Source organism: Talpa occidentalis, unplaced genomic scaffold (assembly GCF_014898055.3).
Source record: "Talpa occidentalis isolate TD23 unplaced genomic scaffold, MPIMG_talOcc4v2.1 talOcc4.8, whole genome shotgun sequence".
In the NCBI taxonomy this organism is placed as follows: domain Eukaryota; kingdom Metazoa; phylum Chordata; class Mammalia; order Eulipotyphla; family Talpidae; genus Talpa; species Talpa occidentalis.
In genome coordinates, this window is record NW_023605194.1 from 13,604,075 (window position 1) to 13,620,761 (window position 16,687).

Here is a 16,687-nt window from a genome sequence, read left to right on the forward strand (position 1 = left end):
CTGATTCCAGTCCCTTGAGGTTGAGAAGGCAAACTGGTCTGTGACAAAGGCCCCTGCTGGGGGGGTCCCAACTTCCCCATTTGCTTGAGCTGCGAGGGCTGAACAAGCCCGCCCCCCTCCTTCCCTCATACTTATTTTAAAATTTTAGATGTTTTTCTCCAGGCTGTCACAGTCTAAGGCAGAGGTATGGGACACTAAGAAGTAAAAATTCTTTAGGGTTTTATTTCAAAGGTGGCCACCCAGCTTTCTAATACATCTTTTATGATGCAAGCATGTCGCCACCTCTAGCTCTCACTTGTCAAATGGGAAAAATACTAACCAAGTGACTCTCACTGCATTAATGTTGCAAGCTAGTTTTGGACATCTACCCAAAATAAAATCCCGAGAAGAAAGGGCGAAGGTGAGTAATCTAATCCCTCGTTGATGAAGGAAGACCAATGATCTGATGTAGTTTTGAGTCTCCAAAGGTTCTCCTCTGCCTGTTCTGCTGGTTCATAAAGTAAAACTACTTATTAAAAATAACAGATGAAATACAGCAGTTCCATGAATAATGTCATTTTGTTCAATGTCATTTCATTAAAATGTTGAGAAGAAAAGTTTCCCAGCCCACACAGAACAAAAGGACTTTATTCCAGCACCTGCTGTAATTATAGTCATTTCTCTGAAGCTGTGGTTTCCAGTCTATCCATGGTGTTAAGTGAAGACTTTCTGTGTTCTGATTGTTAGGTATTTGCTGTATAGACTTCGCCTTTGACTACAGAAATGTGGCATTCAGTCAATCCCCATAGGAAATGGTTCTTTTTAGTTCCTTACACTTAGCAGGCATCCATCAATTCCTCCTCATTTACGCGCCTGCTAGCAGACCCAAGGGCCCCAGATGCTCGCACCCAGGATCAATGAGAAAACCTGTTCCCAGTGAGTCCTCAGCGGGGCCTCAATCTAGGCCATCAGATATGATACAAAAATCGTATCTTCTGAAGCTAAGCTGTAGCAGTAGCTCGGAGGTTTGCCAACACAGTGAAAAGACTCAAGAGCGTGGATTTCTATTTTGTTTTTTTTGTTTGTTTGTTTTTTAAGTTTTTTTTTAAGATTTATTTTTATTTTTTTATTTATTTATACAAGCACTCGGTACAGTCAGAAGCGCAGGAGGGTGAGAGAATTCACCAGAGCCAGAGCAGGGAGCAGAGCAGGCAGAAGGACCAAAGTACACTGCTGAGGGGAGCAGCGGGTGGCAGGGTAGGTCTGGGCACCATGTGGGACCCTCCTCCGGTGGCCGGGGAGCAGCCAGGGATCGAACCAGTGCTGCAGAGGCTGCGGGCAGTTTCGCAACCCAGCGCTCAACCGCTGCGCCACCAGGGAGGCCCGGATTTCTATTTTGGAAGCCAACTAGCTTTTCCAAGTTAATGGACACCTCCTTCCAAAGTACCTTCTCACTGCTACACAACTCAGAAGGACCTGTGGCCACCACAAGAGCAGGTGGGTGAAACAAGGGGAAAGAAAACACCATCATCAACATAAGGTCAGCTGTGTATCACCTCTTTATGTCAGATGAGCTTCTTTATTTAAAAATATATATATACATATGTATATATACATATATTTACAGCTCTCATTCATCAAGCACATGATACTATGAAAGTGGCCAACCCACCTGATTAGTAGACTTCATGAGGATGTAATTAGTGACCTTGCCAAAGGGTAGCCCCAGGTTGATGACGTCGTTTTCTGTGCAGCTCCCTTCAGGGAGATTGCAGATGTGCACCACGCGGCCAGCACCTGATTTCCGCTGTGTAAACTAATGGGAACAAAGAACAGTGGTTGATCTTCAAAGATATTTCCCTCTTGCCTTTTATTCCAGATGTTCTGCCTGGCTATCTTCCCCCAGATAATGACTGCAAAACTGTAATTCATAAAATTAATGCAGAAAGATAATGTTTCCTGGAAGCATAAAATACCAATTTTATACCATCTCTACAAAAGATATTTGCAACATTTTTATTTTTTTTTATTTTTTTTAAATGGTAATTTTTCTTAAGTTCTTTAGGTTTTTTTTTTTTAAGATTTATTTATTTTTATTTTATTTATTTATACAAGCACTGGGTACAGTCAGAAGCGTGGGAGGGTGAGAGAATTCACCAGAGCCAGAGCAGGGAGCAGAGCAGGCAGAGGACCGAAGTACACTGCTGAGGGGAGCAGCGGGCTGCAGGAGAGATCTGCGCGCCATGTGGGACCCTCCTCTGGTGGCTGGGGAACAGCCGGGGATCGAACCAGTGCTGCAGAGGCTGCGGGCAGCTTCACAACCCAGCGCTCAACCGCTGCGCCACCGGGGAGGCCCTATTTGCAACATTTTTAAGGAGTAATCAATAACAACCAGGGCTGCTGAAGATATGAGGAAACGGCACATCCATATGTTGTCAGTGGGAGACTGTGTATCTAAAACCTTTTGAGACTACACTTTAGCAATACTTAATAAAAGTTAGCATCCACATAGCCCATGACCCTGCTATCACTCTTTCAGACAATCTACCCTACAGAAATAAATGCACCAATCTATAATGACTTATGTACAAGGACATTCATTACAGTCATTTATGAATGGCAAAAAAAAATTGGAAATAGCAAAAAAAAAATTGGAAACATCTGAAACATCCAAGAACAGGTGAATATTTGAGTAAACAACAGTGCAAACATTAGTGGAAAACTATGTAGCCATGAAAAGGAGGAGACCAAAGTGCCAGAGAGGAATCATTTTAAGGTTGCCAAGTAGCAAGTGTAGCAAAAGCGAAAACAAGAAAATTTCAGAAAGAGGTAGATGAAGTAAGTGTATAATTTGAGTAATTATTGGAATTCGGTCATGGGATGCAAAATTGCATGTCTGCAATTTTTTCACAATGAAAATATTTGTAAAGGTTATCAGCACAGACAGAGAAAGGCATGTGAGACAACATGTCCATCTTTTGACACAGCTTATCTTCGAGGAGCCAACCTGAAGGGGAAAAGGCAGAGGTGAACCTTTTCCCCCATTTCTCTCATGTTCCTTGATTTACAATTTTTAAAAATTCCTATGAAGAAAAAGAGCATAGGAATGATTTATGAGAATCTAATACATATACATGGACATTCACAGCAGCCACCTGTGGTCTGGGCAGTGGCTCTCCAAACTTTGTTAGCCTTGCAATCTTATCTTCAGCAAAAGCATGTTTACCTGCTCTATCTATTCACCAAGGAAAAGAGATGCTCTAGTCAAACCCTGGGGTCCAGCACGCTGCTACACCCCTCCACCTGGCAGTCCCAGAGGACGCCAGAGAACACAGTTTGCAAGTCAAGATCTGGGCCTACTCAAGGCTCTTGAAGGGAGGAAGTATGGCCGTTTAGTCTGGGCAGACCTTAATCAGCCTGGAGTCTCTGGAGGAAGGGGCGTAGTTCAGAAATTAGTAAACATAAGCCAAACCAACACACAACATCCAGACCTGAAGCTCATTCTAACAGTGTGGCCCACATTTGCATAATCACCATTTTCTATGATAAAGTGAACTTCACCATCTAATTACATTTGATATGGAGCCAACCCTGCTCAGGTAACACAGTGGGAAAGTCTCAGGTTTCAGCCCTAACACAGGCTAATACTTGGGTAATCTGACCATGAGAAACCCTCTCTGTCTCATCAGGGCTGAAGACAATTGGTCAAAAAGAATGTCCCTTGTGGTTCAGTTCTGAATTGGAAAAACTCAAGTGTCCCTTTCAGACCTCCCTGCTGTGATGTCCAGAGGTCAAGCACTTTCCTCAAGGGGATCAGGACTCAGTGTGTAGCCCCAGCAGCTCCCAAGACACCCCCTCACCTCCCTGAGGTACAAACGGAGCTCTCCCTAAGCCGGGCCTGGCTAACAAGGACTGAGCCCTTCTCCGGGGACAACCGGTAATTGGCAGGATCATTGCCTCTCATTAGCGTGAGTGGTCCACATACAGCACAGACCCAGCTGAGCCACCAAGCAGGGTAAAGGAGTTGATCCCCTGAGATTATCAAGAGGACCGAGATAGGGCCCTTGCCCCCCTCTTCTCAGCGCTGCATGTCCCCCACACATGGCTTTGCTGTGATGGGCCTGGGCTCATGGGTGCTTGGACCACAGAACAGACACCCCAGCAGTGCTGGGCCCATCCCACTCCTAGTGTGTCCAGTTGCCTAGTGACCGGGGCTAGGTCCTTATGAGGGCTAGGGCCTCTCTCACTGTCTGCTCCAGACTGAAAGGATAACTCAAGAGTCTGTTATCTGAGTGTGACTGCAGGAAAAGCAGCTGCCAGGCTGAACAATAAATACCTTTGCAGCTGCCAGAGCACTAGACTGTTCTCGCTGCAGACATCGTCAGAAAGACACAGAAATGAACAGGTCTCAATGAAAATCATCACTCACATTTTAAAAATACATTCTAAGAGGGAGCCTCCCTGCTGGCGCAGGAGTTAAATCTCAGTACTATGAAGCTATCAGCAGCCACTGCAGCACGAGTTTGATCCCCAACCAGGGAGCTACTGACATGGCGCAGCAGACCTCTCCAGTCTCACCCGCTGCTCCCCTGAGGGGACAGCAGTGTATTTCAGTAGATCTGCCTGTTCTGCTCCCCACTCTCTCTCTGATAAATCCTCTCACCTCCTGCACCTCTGGCTACACCCCAGTTCTTATATGCATAACTGAATCTTGAAAAAAAATAAAAATAAAAATACAGTTGAAAAGGGCCTCTCCTGGGAGCACAGTGGTTGAGCCCTGGGCTGCAAAGCTGGCTGCAGCTTCTGCAGTGCCGGTTCGATCCCCAGTTGCCGGCAAGGGTCCCACATGGCACGCAGACCTCTCCTGCTGCCAGCTGCTCCCCTGAGCAGTGTACTTCATTCCTTCTACCTGTTCTGCTCCCCGCTCTGGCTCTGGTGGATTCTCTCACCCTCCCACGCTTCTGACTGTACCCAGTGCTTGTATAAATAAACAAATAAATAAATAAATAAATAAATCTTTAAAAAAAAAAAAAAAGTACAGTTGAAGAGAACTTTTATTCTCCCAAGATTGAATCAGAATTAGAAGTGGGATTTTCTCAACTCCTCTGTTGTCATGAGAATCAAGAAAAGTTTTAGATCCTTCCAGTTACTTATATTAATTTGGAGGCTCACAACCTGTGACTCACAAGGTCACACACGTGCCAGGGCACTGACCCCGGGTGGAAGACGGGCAGTGTCTCCTGCTGAAACACTGTACCTCCGTTTATCATTTTCTAAGTGAGCCTGAAATGACAAATTCTAGACTCTCAGAGCTGATGGTGTGCAAGCCTGGCATTTGGGCATGTGGGAAATCCAGGTAAAAAGAGAAACACTTTGATGTGGTTATGTGTTATACACTTTTGTAAATATTTGGACCTAAGATAGTTCGGTCTACTTATTTTTCTGCCGTTGATCTAAAATATCTTTTAAACTCAGGTTCAACGTCATTTGATTCATAAAGGGTGGAGAAGTATATGTATTATCACTCTATTCTCTTCCTGAAACAGTTTATATAAACCTGACGATGAATGGCCTTAGGCCCTATGGGAGCACTAAATGCTGAAGGAGAAAGGAGCGGGGAGAAGGCAGCCTTAGGTGGGACTTCTAGAACCAAAACGTTCACTGGGAAGCAGGAGCACCACGCTCAGCACTAATTCCTACTCAGGGCTCTCTAATAAGTCCCTGGGGGTTTTTTAAGTAATAATATATCAAGTGAGGATCATTATCTTTTGACATTTTAAAAACCTAGATTCAGGCCAAACTTTGAGCTTCTTTATCAATACGGCAACCTGGTTATGTCTCAGACGAATCAGAAAGTCTGATGAGTGTCTGTGGTTTTGATCAATAAAAATGGGTAACTATAGTTAATCACTCACTAGTGTAAGCACTGGGGCAGATACGGTACTTTTCCAGACATGGAATGCAGGATAATGACTGCTTGAGGTGGAAGTAAATAATTAACCGGGGTTTGGGTTGTAAAAAGCTCTGGACTTCATTATGTAGAGGGGGGCCTGGAAGTAAGGGGGGCCTGGATTGCAACCCAGTTCAGACACTGTGAGATCCACGGTAGGGAAAACTAGTTTTCTTTCTAGGCATCAGTTTCCCAGTGGCCACACTGAGAGGATGGTTTATATGTCTAAAGTGCTTTCCAGATGTAAAATATCCACACTTATGGGGCTCTAAGTTCTAAATTCCATTCCTTTCAGAATCCTTGCCAAGCTAAATCTTAAGATCAGGATAATGATAACCTTCCCCAACTGTGCTGGGCATAAACAGGAAACCTGTGTCTTTCCCACTCCCAGTCCCAATGAATGTGAGGTCTGTCCCCCCTCCGCCAGGGATGGGTGTTTTCAGCGCGCATGCGTTCACAGCAGGCTCCTCTTGTAGACTCGCCTGTCTGTGTTGGTGAGGGACCTCCCTGCAGCAGGGCTGAAGGGAAGCTCCAGCAGCGAGCACCTTCCTGAATGACTCTGCTTATGTGAAGAGGAGCGGACATCAGGAACTGAGGTGAACACCCCGGCCTGTGCCTCTCCAGAGCCAGACCCACATCACATGTGTGCTTCACAGTCTGCAGACACAGTGCAAGGTCATGGAGAGACAGACAGGCCCGGGTCTGTGTCTGTGCCCCCCAGTGACTAAACTGGGCAAGTTAGTGAATCTCTCCAAACCTCTGTTTGCTTGTCTATAAAATGGGGAAAATAAAACTTGATCCCACAGGACAGTTTAGAAGACAAAATGCCACAATTTCTATGAAATGCCCTGGTCCAAGGCCTGGCATCCAAAAGACTCTTGGACATAAATATTTATCTCCTTTCCTCCAACAGGTAAATGCCAGCTGACCTTGGGCTTGGAAAAAAAAAAAAATGTTACTGTGATGATGTAAGAGAAAAGTCCATGTTCTACTACATGCTGATGTAGTTAGGAGTGAGGATTACGGTCTCCGTGGTTCCAGAAAAAGCATGCATTGGGGGGGATAAGGGGGGCAGGGACATGGCGGGCAAAGGACACACAGAGAGAGAATGATAATGTAAGTGGGCCAAAATATGAAGAAATAGTGAATCTGGGCAAAAAGTAAATAGGAGTTCCTTATCCTTTTTTTTGTGCAACTTTTCTGTAAATCTGAATTATGTTAAATTTAAAAGCCACCTAAAGTAAATTTTACAAGATGTGCTCCAGGGCACAAATACACATGGGTTTGGATCTCGCCAACCTGAATTTTTGGTGTGAGGTGTTGATGGATTCTGTTAACATCTCACCCACTGTTCGGCCTACTGAGCTCCCAGGAGGCACATGCGACAGGTGCTTTTGAAATTTTCCAGCCCAAGGTCAAATCTCTGAGAGAGCTAAGCTGTCAGGGTTGTAACCAAATCCCTAATTACCTAAAGAAGCAATCATCCTTTCCCAGGCGAAGAGGCTTCAGAGGCTGCAGGCCAGCACTGACCTGCCATGCCCCCACCTGCGATCAGGGACCTAGGCTGATATATTCACAGGCTGGGGTCATTCACTTAAGACTGCTCCTCATGGATCCTAGGTCTGGGTTCCAGGCCTCTCAACTCACCCACATATCTTTTGTAGATGGGTAGAAATGTGAGAGGAACAAACAGACTTGAGTAGGAATATTAGGAGCCCTTTCAATGCCCTCCAATGCAGATGGGGACAGGCTTTGCAGATGAGTTCAAAGAACAAGCCCAGTTCAAATAACTCACACAACTGCAATAAAATTGCGGCCTATGGCAAAAAGCCTGAAGGTCAGAGAAGTTTCTCAAAGTGCTTCCTACAGCTACAAAGTGTAGATTTAATCTTTAATAAACAATTGCTCCAGCTTGATGTCCTTTAAGTGTGACCTAATTTCATCCAGAACAGAGTCTGTGAGCCTCTGCTGGTTTGGAGCTAGACAGACCTGAGGACAGGGGGCAAAATGCCTATTTTGTGGCGTTGATTTTGAAGCTATCATGCAGAGCTCAGGTGGGTGTGGGCTCCCTAGCTAGGGATCTTGGCTTAACTTGGAGGCTAGACAATGATGTCTTTATGAGCCCATTGAAATATTTTATAAAGTATATTAGCTCTGACTTGCAATGAATCTAGTTTTATGGGTGCCAGACTTGCCTGTGGGTCTTAGGTGGTTCATCTGTCGAGCAACTTCAACATCCTATAAACTTCAGAGTCACAGATCTAAAAACTTGGAGGTCTTCTGACCCATACCCATCTTTGTGGAGGTGGACACTGACACCTGGGAGAAGTTAAGGAACTTAACCTGAGGTCAATGAAATAGTGGTAGAATTGTGATGACAACTCAGGTCTCATGGAAAAATTAATCAACCTCAGATGTGATAAATTCTGTAATGCATCCAACAGATGATGTTATCCTGTCTGATGGGGTTTTATGCTCAGATGCAGAAAGATACCTAGAAATCAATTAAAATATGTATTGCTTATGTGAAGTTAAAAACACCAAGTTACACAACGGATTATATGGTGTTACTTGATTTTTGCCCCCAAAAATGCAGGTTTAGTTATTAAACATGCATGCATGTTAGCTGGAGATTGGTAAATCACAGAGAGAGACATTTATCTTCAGTCTTCTCTGCAGGGATAGATTTTTCTACTTTTTATATGGCTATTTCTGTTTGATCTTTTGATACCTTGTTTGCACTACTTTTGCAAAGAAAAATGATGGTAAAAAGGAAAGGAAAAAAAACCCACTTGGGTATCCTGGTTCCTTGTTCTCTGTTCTCTTTGGAGATGCACCAGATACCCCTGAGGGTGGGGGTGGGAGGGCTAGTGGGGTATTTTCTGCACATCAGGGACGACCCTTCCTGCTGTCTGGAAGTCAGGAGGCCATAGTGCTTTGGGACATGGACCTGGAATGCCAGAGGGGACAGATGTCCTAGTAACTGCCAGCAATGTGAAGGCAATGTATGACTTAAGCCTCTGGCCTTCCACAAAACTTGATGTTTCCCTGTGACTCAGTCTTCTGTTTTTTTAAAGATTTATTTATTTATACATAGAAGAACTGGGGTGTAATCCAGAGGTGCAGGGGGTGATAGGATTCACCAGAGACAGAGTGGGAACAGAACAGGCAGATCTACTGAAATATACTGCTGAGAGGAGCAGTGGGTGAGTCAGGAGAGGTCTGCTGCACCATGTGGGTCAGCTCTCTGGCCGGGGATTGAACTCATGCTGCAGTGGCTGCAGATAGCTACATAGTGCTGAGACATAACCCGCTGCACCACTAAGGAGGCCCTCAGTTTTCTTATTTACACAAGTTTTGTGGTGAGCAGGACCCTGGTGAAACCATGGAAGCCGTGGCCCAGGGGGGCCCATCTGCAGCCCCAGCACTAAACAAACTCCTAGAGGGCTGTGGAAACTACAACGTGGTTTTATGGGGACAGACAACAGGCAAAGTGTATCTTGGGCAGGCGCAAAACAACTATTTACAGCCTGAGAAGGCCCTACGGCCCCTTCCAGAAACCTGATTACTCTGTTTATGACGGCTCAGGCAGCCAAGGATAAAGTGCCTCGGCTTGTCAACTGGGAGAAGCTTAAGTGAAAGTGAATATCCCTCTTCTGGGACCCTGGGGTGGGCAGGGAGGGCTGGAGACAGACACAAATCACCTCTCCCCAGCACCACCAGCAGCAAACACAACTAGTCAGTTCAGGGATTTGTCTCTGTCAAACATAAACATGGAAGTGAATCTTGCAGAGTTGAGACAAGTTTGCATTCTGCTAAGCCTAGGCTTGGTGGTGGTGGTAGATGGGCTTTGTGGTGATTTAGAATTTTTTTTTTTAGCAGTTTAGATGCTTTCTGAAGAAGCCTTGTTTCTGGAGCCCCTTGAGGCTTTGTACTCCTGCTTAAAAACAGGGTTTTAGCAGCAGCAATGTGCTATTTGCTCCACACACAATAAGGATATTATAATGGAGAGTCCTGGCTGTTTCTGGTTTTACTCAACAAAATGTGTTTCTGAAAAGATGTATGTAAATGACATCAGAAGAGAAAGCTCTGGCCCAGGACCAGAAAACACTTCTAGAGGAAAATGCATTAAAGCCTTCCAGTGTTCTGTGGGGGTTGGGGTGGGAGACCATGGGGGTAACTTCAATATCCTCATTAAATATTTCTTCTCTGGTTGAATTTTCACAGCAAGCACACCTTTTGTAACAGAAAATAACAACGGAAATGCTGGGCACTCATGGAGGCCTGTAAAGTAGCCCTTGGGAACAGAGTGGTTAACCCTTGATGTATCTGCTTTTCTTTGGAGGGCACTATCTGCAGGTGGAAAGACCAGTTTCTCTGAAGGCCTCTCCTGGTACTAAAAGGAGTCTTTCACTCTCTTAATTTGTTTTCAAACTGGCAATATTTTTTATTTCAGGTTCTCCTAAACAAAGACACACTGGCATTCAAATCTATCTGCCAGAAAAAAAGAGGACCTGAAGACCCAAGTCTATTTGCCAGAAAAAAAGAGACCCAAAGTGGGTGAGGAGGGTGTGACCACGCAGCCGCTGGTGATACAGGGACTGGGGGGGTGGGGGTGGGGGTTGGCCACAACTTGTCCTTGTTGCCAGAGATCACTGGGGAGGCTCATGTAACCAACAAGGCTCCACTGAATTTCTGACAATAAAACCAGTCACTTGAGGTTCTCTTCCCTCCACTGGCTCTGCAGGAAAAGCCTCCACGCATCTGAGACCTGAGCTTAATGTAGCTGATGCTGTCATGGAGAGAAGAACCTGGGTGCCAGGTAAGACCAGCTGCTTCACTGGGCCCCACGGTTGATGGCGGTGGGGTCAGGACAGTCCCTGCCAGCCCCAGTGGCCTCAGGTCCTGCTAAGTAGCTTGTCCAGTGGGAAAGAGAGAGAGAATGGGCTCCCTAAAGAGAACCACAGCCAGGGAGAGATCTTGGAGACCCTCAGACAGGGGCAGCAGGGCTTAGTGGTTAAAGCAAGGCTTCCAGAGCCGGGCGAATCCCTCTGCCTCCACTTACCAGCTGTGTGGCCTGAGGCAGAGGACTTAGTCTCTCTATTCCCAGCTTCCCCCACCTCACTGAGTTGCCTAAGGTGAACTAATACATTTTATTTTATTTTTTTAAGATTTATTTATTTATGCATACAAGACCTGGGGTACAGGCCAGAGGTGCAGGGCCAAGGTGTGTGTGAGAGGATTCACCAGAGACAGAGTGGGGAACAGAACAGGCAGACTGACTGAAATACACTGCTGAGGGGAGCAGTGGGCTAGTCAGGAGAGGTCTGTGGGTTGCTCCCTGGCTGGCCAGGGATCGAACTAGTGCTACAGAGGCTGCAGACAGCTTCACAGTGCTGTGCTTAACCCCTTGCGCCACCAGGGAGCACTTTAAAGGTCTTAAATGAGCTAATGCATACAAAAGGATGTAAGAACATACTAGGCCTACATAAATGTGAGCTCCTGTTAGCATGCTCCTCCTCCGGTGTCTGGGGTTTTCCATCTGCTGCTGCTTTCCTCAGGCTCAAGCTAGACAAACTCCCCATCTCCCAGCATTTGGAAGAAGTTGTGTTCAGAGTGGCTGGAATTAACCCAGACTATCGTGAATCATAACAGTGATAGCTCCCAGCCCACAGTAAGTGAAGGGCCTCCTTGGGAGCCTTACAGCAACTCCAGGGCAGCAGACAGACTGACCTGGCAGGAACACAGACAGACTGACCTGGCCAAAGGTCACACGGCCAGACAAGCCAGACTCAGATAGGTTCCTTATTCATTAATAGCCGCTATCACGTCTTACACTGGGCGCGGCTCCCTATGGCCGCTCTGCCTTCCAGCTCTGACCAGGACCACTCAACCGGCCGCAAACGGTGTTGTGAGGTTTGAGGCTGGTGACCAGCTACACAGCCAGGTGAAAATGCACTTCTTGGGCCTCCGCAGGTGGCGCAGCGGTTGAGCGCTGGGCTGCGAAGCTACCCGCAGCCTCTGCAGCGCCGGTTCGATCCCCAGCCACCAGTGAGGGTCCCACATGGCACAGCAGACCTCTCCTGCCGCCCGCTGCTCCCCTCAGCAGTGTATTTCATCAGTCTGTCTGTTCTACTCCCCGCTCTGGCTCTGGTGAATTCTGTAACCCTTCCGCACTTCTGACTGTACCCAGTGCTTGTATAAATAAATAAATAAATCTTTAAAAAAAAAAAAAAAAAAAGAAAATGCACTTCTTTACTTCACTCAAAAGGCAGTGTCAGGGGAGTTCCCTGGGCATAAGGAAAACAGGAGCCTCAGAGAAGCAAAGTGGCTGGAACCTGTCGGGTTCTAGCACTAGGACTTGAATTTAGGGCTCTGGGTTCCACATCCCGGGAAAGGGCCTGTGGTTCTGGGGTCAGTGTCAGAGGGTGAGGCTGACGCGCCGGACAGAGGCCCAGTTGTCCTATCCTTGCCTCTCATCAGACCACTCCTCACTCCTCTCTTTCCTGTGCCTAGACACCTGCCGCCCAACTCCTCTTTCTGTCAGACTCCTCTCCCCCTTGGCGCTGGGGTCTCAGAGCAGGTTGAGAGCACAGACATGCCGACATAGTCCATAGTTTGGCAAACAGGCTGTGAGGACTGGTGATGCCGGAGCCGTCAACACTCCCATCAGTACACAAGGTCACGCGGTCAGAGGTCTGACCTCAATCACGAACAGCAGGCCTCGCTGAACCCAGTCCTGCTGCTCTCCCGGGACAGAGCAGGGGCGGCCCTGAGCATCGGGAGGGAAAGCACAGAAGTCTCTGTCGCCAAAACCTGGGTTTGTGCATCCACAAGTGGAGGGCATGGGGGTGGGGGCGGAGGCTAGGATTCTCCTGAGCTGGTGTTCGGGCCGCAGTTGCTCACCTCACAAACTGAAAAAACACAGACCTAGGCGAAAACACACAGACACACCCCAGCAGTGTTCAGCCAAAGGCACTTTGTTTACAGTCAGTCCCGAGTCTCCCACCCCCTTCCCTGTGCTCAGGACAGGAGCCCACGGGGGCTATCAGGCTTCATATCACAGGAAATCCCAGGAGGAGAAGGGGTTGTCACAATCATGTAAAGGAGGGTGCAACTTTAAAGCTTCAGGGGACTGAACTGCAGGTTGTAGAGAGAAGACCATAAACACAACTAAAAACCCAAAAAACAAAAAAAGCATCATACAGCAATAGCTACCGCCCCAAAAGGCCCACAAATACCCTTAGTGCGTGACCTTTACTTTCAAGCACATTTTCTCTCTCTGGTTCAAGTTTCAGAATTACCCCTTCATAGGAAATGGTCCACTTCAATAAAACATCAAAAAGTCTTTTTAAAAAAGCAATACGGAAAAGTGCGAACTTACATTTTTCTAAACCCGTAGCAAATGCTAGCAAGTCTATGCATGTTTTCAATTTTAAGAATTGTAAAGCTTCCTTCGGCCTGTGTGTTTCCAAACTAGCTGGACTGAGTGAAGCTACTCCGGACCTCTGCTGGGGGATAGGTCTGCCTGCGCTGCACAGAGCTACATCTGCACCAGCTCACCCAGCCTCCTCCGCACCCTCTCTCCTCCAGACACATGCTTTGATGATGATGATGATGATGGCAAGCATGGAGAAAACCCTTCTGTACTCACATTTGTCCCAGGGGAGGGAAATGCAGGATTCGGCTGAGCAAATGTCCTTGCTGGAAGGGCCGCATAGGATGTTCCAAGATTTGAGGCATAATCTAAAGGAAAATTACAGAAGCCAGGTAAAAACCCAGCCAGATGCTTTACCTTCAAAAGTCATTATGAGGACCTAAGTGGAAGGGAAAAAAGGAAAATTTCTTCTAACATATTGATCAGCAATCGGCAGGATGATACCTCTAGGCACACAAACCAGCAAAGCTTTGTGCCTAAAACACGTCTGAAAAAGTCAGAGAACCCAGACAGCTGGCCCAGTGCAGTTTAGTGTCTTGGGATCTGTCTGCTCTATAGACATATCACAGGGCACATCAGGCACATCTGGTGGATAAAGACATGATATCCGCTTCAAGCTCCTGGCCTGCAGCGCCTTACTCACCTTCGGTCCCAGCGGGGTTATAAATGGCTGTGCTGTTGGGAGTGGCACACAGCGTTCCCTCTGCTGAACCCAGCAGACAGTGGACACCAGCGCTGGAGGGGAGGAAGGGAAAGCAGTTCCTTGATAAGTAAACAAAGAATTATCTTTTCCCACTCCTGGACCTAGACCCAAAGTAACTGAAAATAGATATTCAAACAAAAACCTGTGCATTTGTTCATAGCGGTACTGTTCACAGAGCCAAAGGTAGAAGCAACTCAAATACAGATCCAAAGGTGAATGAATAAACAAAATGTGGTCCATACAAAACGTGGCCTCTTCAGCCCTGGAAAGGCGGTATTTGCTACTATGTGGATGGACCTTGAAAATATTATGCTAAGTGAAAAAAGCCAGTCATAAAACATACCATATTATATGGTTCTATTGGTATGGAATGTCCAGAAGAGGCAAATCTATAGAGATAGAAAGCAAATTAGTGGTTGCCAGAAACAGGGTGAGGAGGAAAAGAAGAAACGGGGGTTGATGCTGAATGGGTATGAAGTTTCCTTTCAGGGTAATGAAAATGCTCTGGAGCTAGACAGTGGTAATGATTGCACTACCTTGTGAGTGTGCTAAATGCTACTAAGTTGCACACCTTTCAATGGTCAAAATGGTGAATTTTATCACAATAAGAAAAGAAAAGCCAGATTTTTTAAATTGTGGTAAAATATAATATTTTCAAAATTCATCATCATAACCATTTTAAGGGTATCGTACGGTGGCATTAAGCACATTGATGTTGTGCAATCATCACCACTGTCCCTGCTCAGAACTCTTTTCATCCTGCAACTAAAACTCTGTCCATTAAACAGCATCTCCCCTCTATCTCTGACCACAACATTCTACTTTCTCCCTTTTCATATTTAACTACTCTAGGAACCTCACGTAAGTGAAATCACATACGACTCATCCTTTTGTGACTAGCTTATTTACTTTATCCATGGTGTAGCATAAGTCAGAAAGCCCTTCCTTTTAAAGGCTGTCTAATATTCCATTGTCTGTAGAGCCCACATTTTGCTTATTAATTCATCTATTGTGGATTTTGAGGCTACTTCCAGGTTTTGGTGATTGGCACAGCAGCCAAGGTACCCTCCAGAGGACTCAGAGCTCATCACCACTTTGCTCAGCCCTCCAACTGCTCCAATCTCCAATTGTTCTTGAAGCAAACATGCACGTTCCCACAGGAGTCCACGCCATCAGGACTTCACCCCAGTGCCCAGTGAAGACCATCAGGTCTTCACCCCAGTGCTCCACTCTGGCCACAATGGCATTGTTTTATCTTCCCAGAGGCATTCACTTTACCAAGAGCACATGCCACCCCCCCCCAGGACAGCCAATCCATCCCTTCCTAGGAGCTTTCCCAGGCCATTTCCCCACCACCACCTTATTTAAAATCCAGCCCTGTGTGTGCAAACACTTCCCCATCCCTCCCACCACCTCTGCCCTGATGTTTCCTGCTTAGCATTTATTACCAGGGATGCTATTTAATTCACTAGTTTATTTTCCTTATCTTCCACCCTCCTGCCCCTACTACGTGTCAGCTCCCTGAGGACCAGGACTTTGCCTGTTTTCTGTTTTGTCCTCTGCTCTTTCCTGGCACCTAGAACAGAGGGTGCCACACAGCGAGAGCTCAGTGAAGATTTGCTGAGGCATGCACAGACCTGTTCTCCTGGACAGCACTTACTTTTCCGAGAAGACCAGGCATTTCTGAGCGTGGAGTTTCCCCTTCACGTGCAGCTCCCAGTCCTAGGCCAGAGGAAAGAAAAATGACTTGAAGGAGAACTAGGTCCGTGAGACGGTGGGATTCCCCATATGGGCAGGGTGTTCAGGGCACCCAGAGGCTGGACCAGCCCTGCAGATGCCTCTCTCTTCCCTCTTCCCTTTGCCAACCTCTCCCACCACTCCCCTGCCTCCCATCCAGCCCTCACTCCTCAGCCCCATTCCACCCACACAGCCCAGCCCATCTTGGATGGGAGTCCAGATGCCAAGTCCAGTTCCCATTCCCCTCAGTGACCCTTGGTCACCACCACACCTCTCACCTTCTACCCCTCCCCCGCACTCCAGAAAGACCCCACCCATTTTATATTCAGCTGGGAGAATCTGGCAGGGTGACTCACACTGAGTTGCAAAAATCTTAGAAAAAGCTTATATGAAAGACAAAATCCTCTGTCACCTCTTGGTGTAAGCCAGCCCCTCCTGAGCCTGGAGGTAAGGGGGTGCTTCCCCCCAGTGTCAGGGATGTGCCGTGTGATGGGGCCCAAGCAGAGGGGAATGACAGCACACTGTGGCGTGAGTCCCACTGAGCAGAGCATTGGTGAGCTCTGCAGATCAACAGAGATGTGCCGGGAGGCACAGGCTCAGGGATCCCAACCTATCTTCAACTCTCCACTCTGCCATTTTATAGCTATGGGGCCCTGGACAAGTCATTTCACCTTTCCATAAAATGGGAATCTTCTCTGTAAAATAGGAATGATAGCAGTACCTACCTTGTAGAGTTACTGCTAACACACCCAAAGGGTTTAATGTAAGTTAGCTATTATTATGCTTTAGAATATTTCACTGCATCAGCAACACATTTGGGCAGGAGAGTGATATTACAAGGGGCCCAAAGTATTTTATAATCCCCAGGAAGGTATCCTCA

At 46.7% G+C, this 16,687-nt stretch overlaps 1 protein-coding gene across 1 annotated transcript in view; it reads right to left on the minus strand.

The window, feature by feature from the left end:
• Nucleotides 1–16,687, minus strand: part of RBM20 (RNA binding motif protein 20) — a 166,750-nt gene that overhangs the window by 30,889 nt on the left and 119,174 nt on the right. The window contains exons 3-6 of the mRNA XM_054690232.1: nucleotides 15,731–15,792; nucleotides 14,011–14,102; nucleotides 13,584–13,675; nucleotides 1,652–1,795 (exon numbers count right to left, since the gene is read on the minus strand). Of these exons, the coding sequence (XP_054546207.1) occupies nucleotides 1,652–1,795; nucleotides 13,584–13,675; nucleotides 14,011–14,102; nucleotides 15,731–15,792 (390 nt within the window). The remainder of the gene's footprint in view (nucleotides 1–1,651; nucleotides 1,796–13,583; nucleotides 13,676–14,010; nucleotides 14,103–15,730; nucleotides 15,793–16,687) is intronic.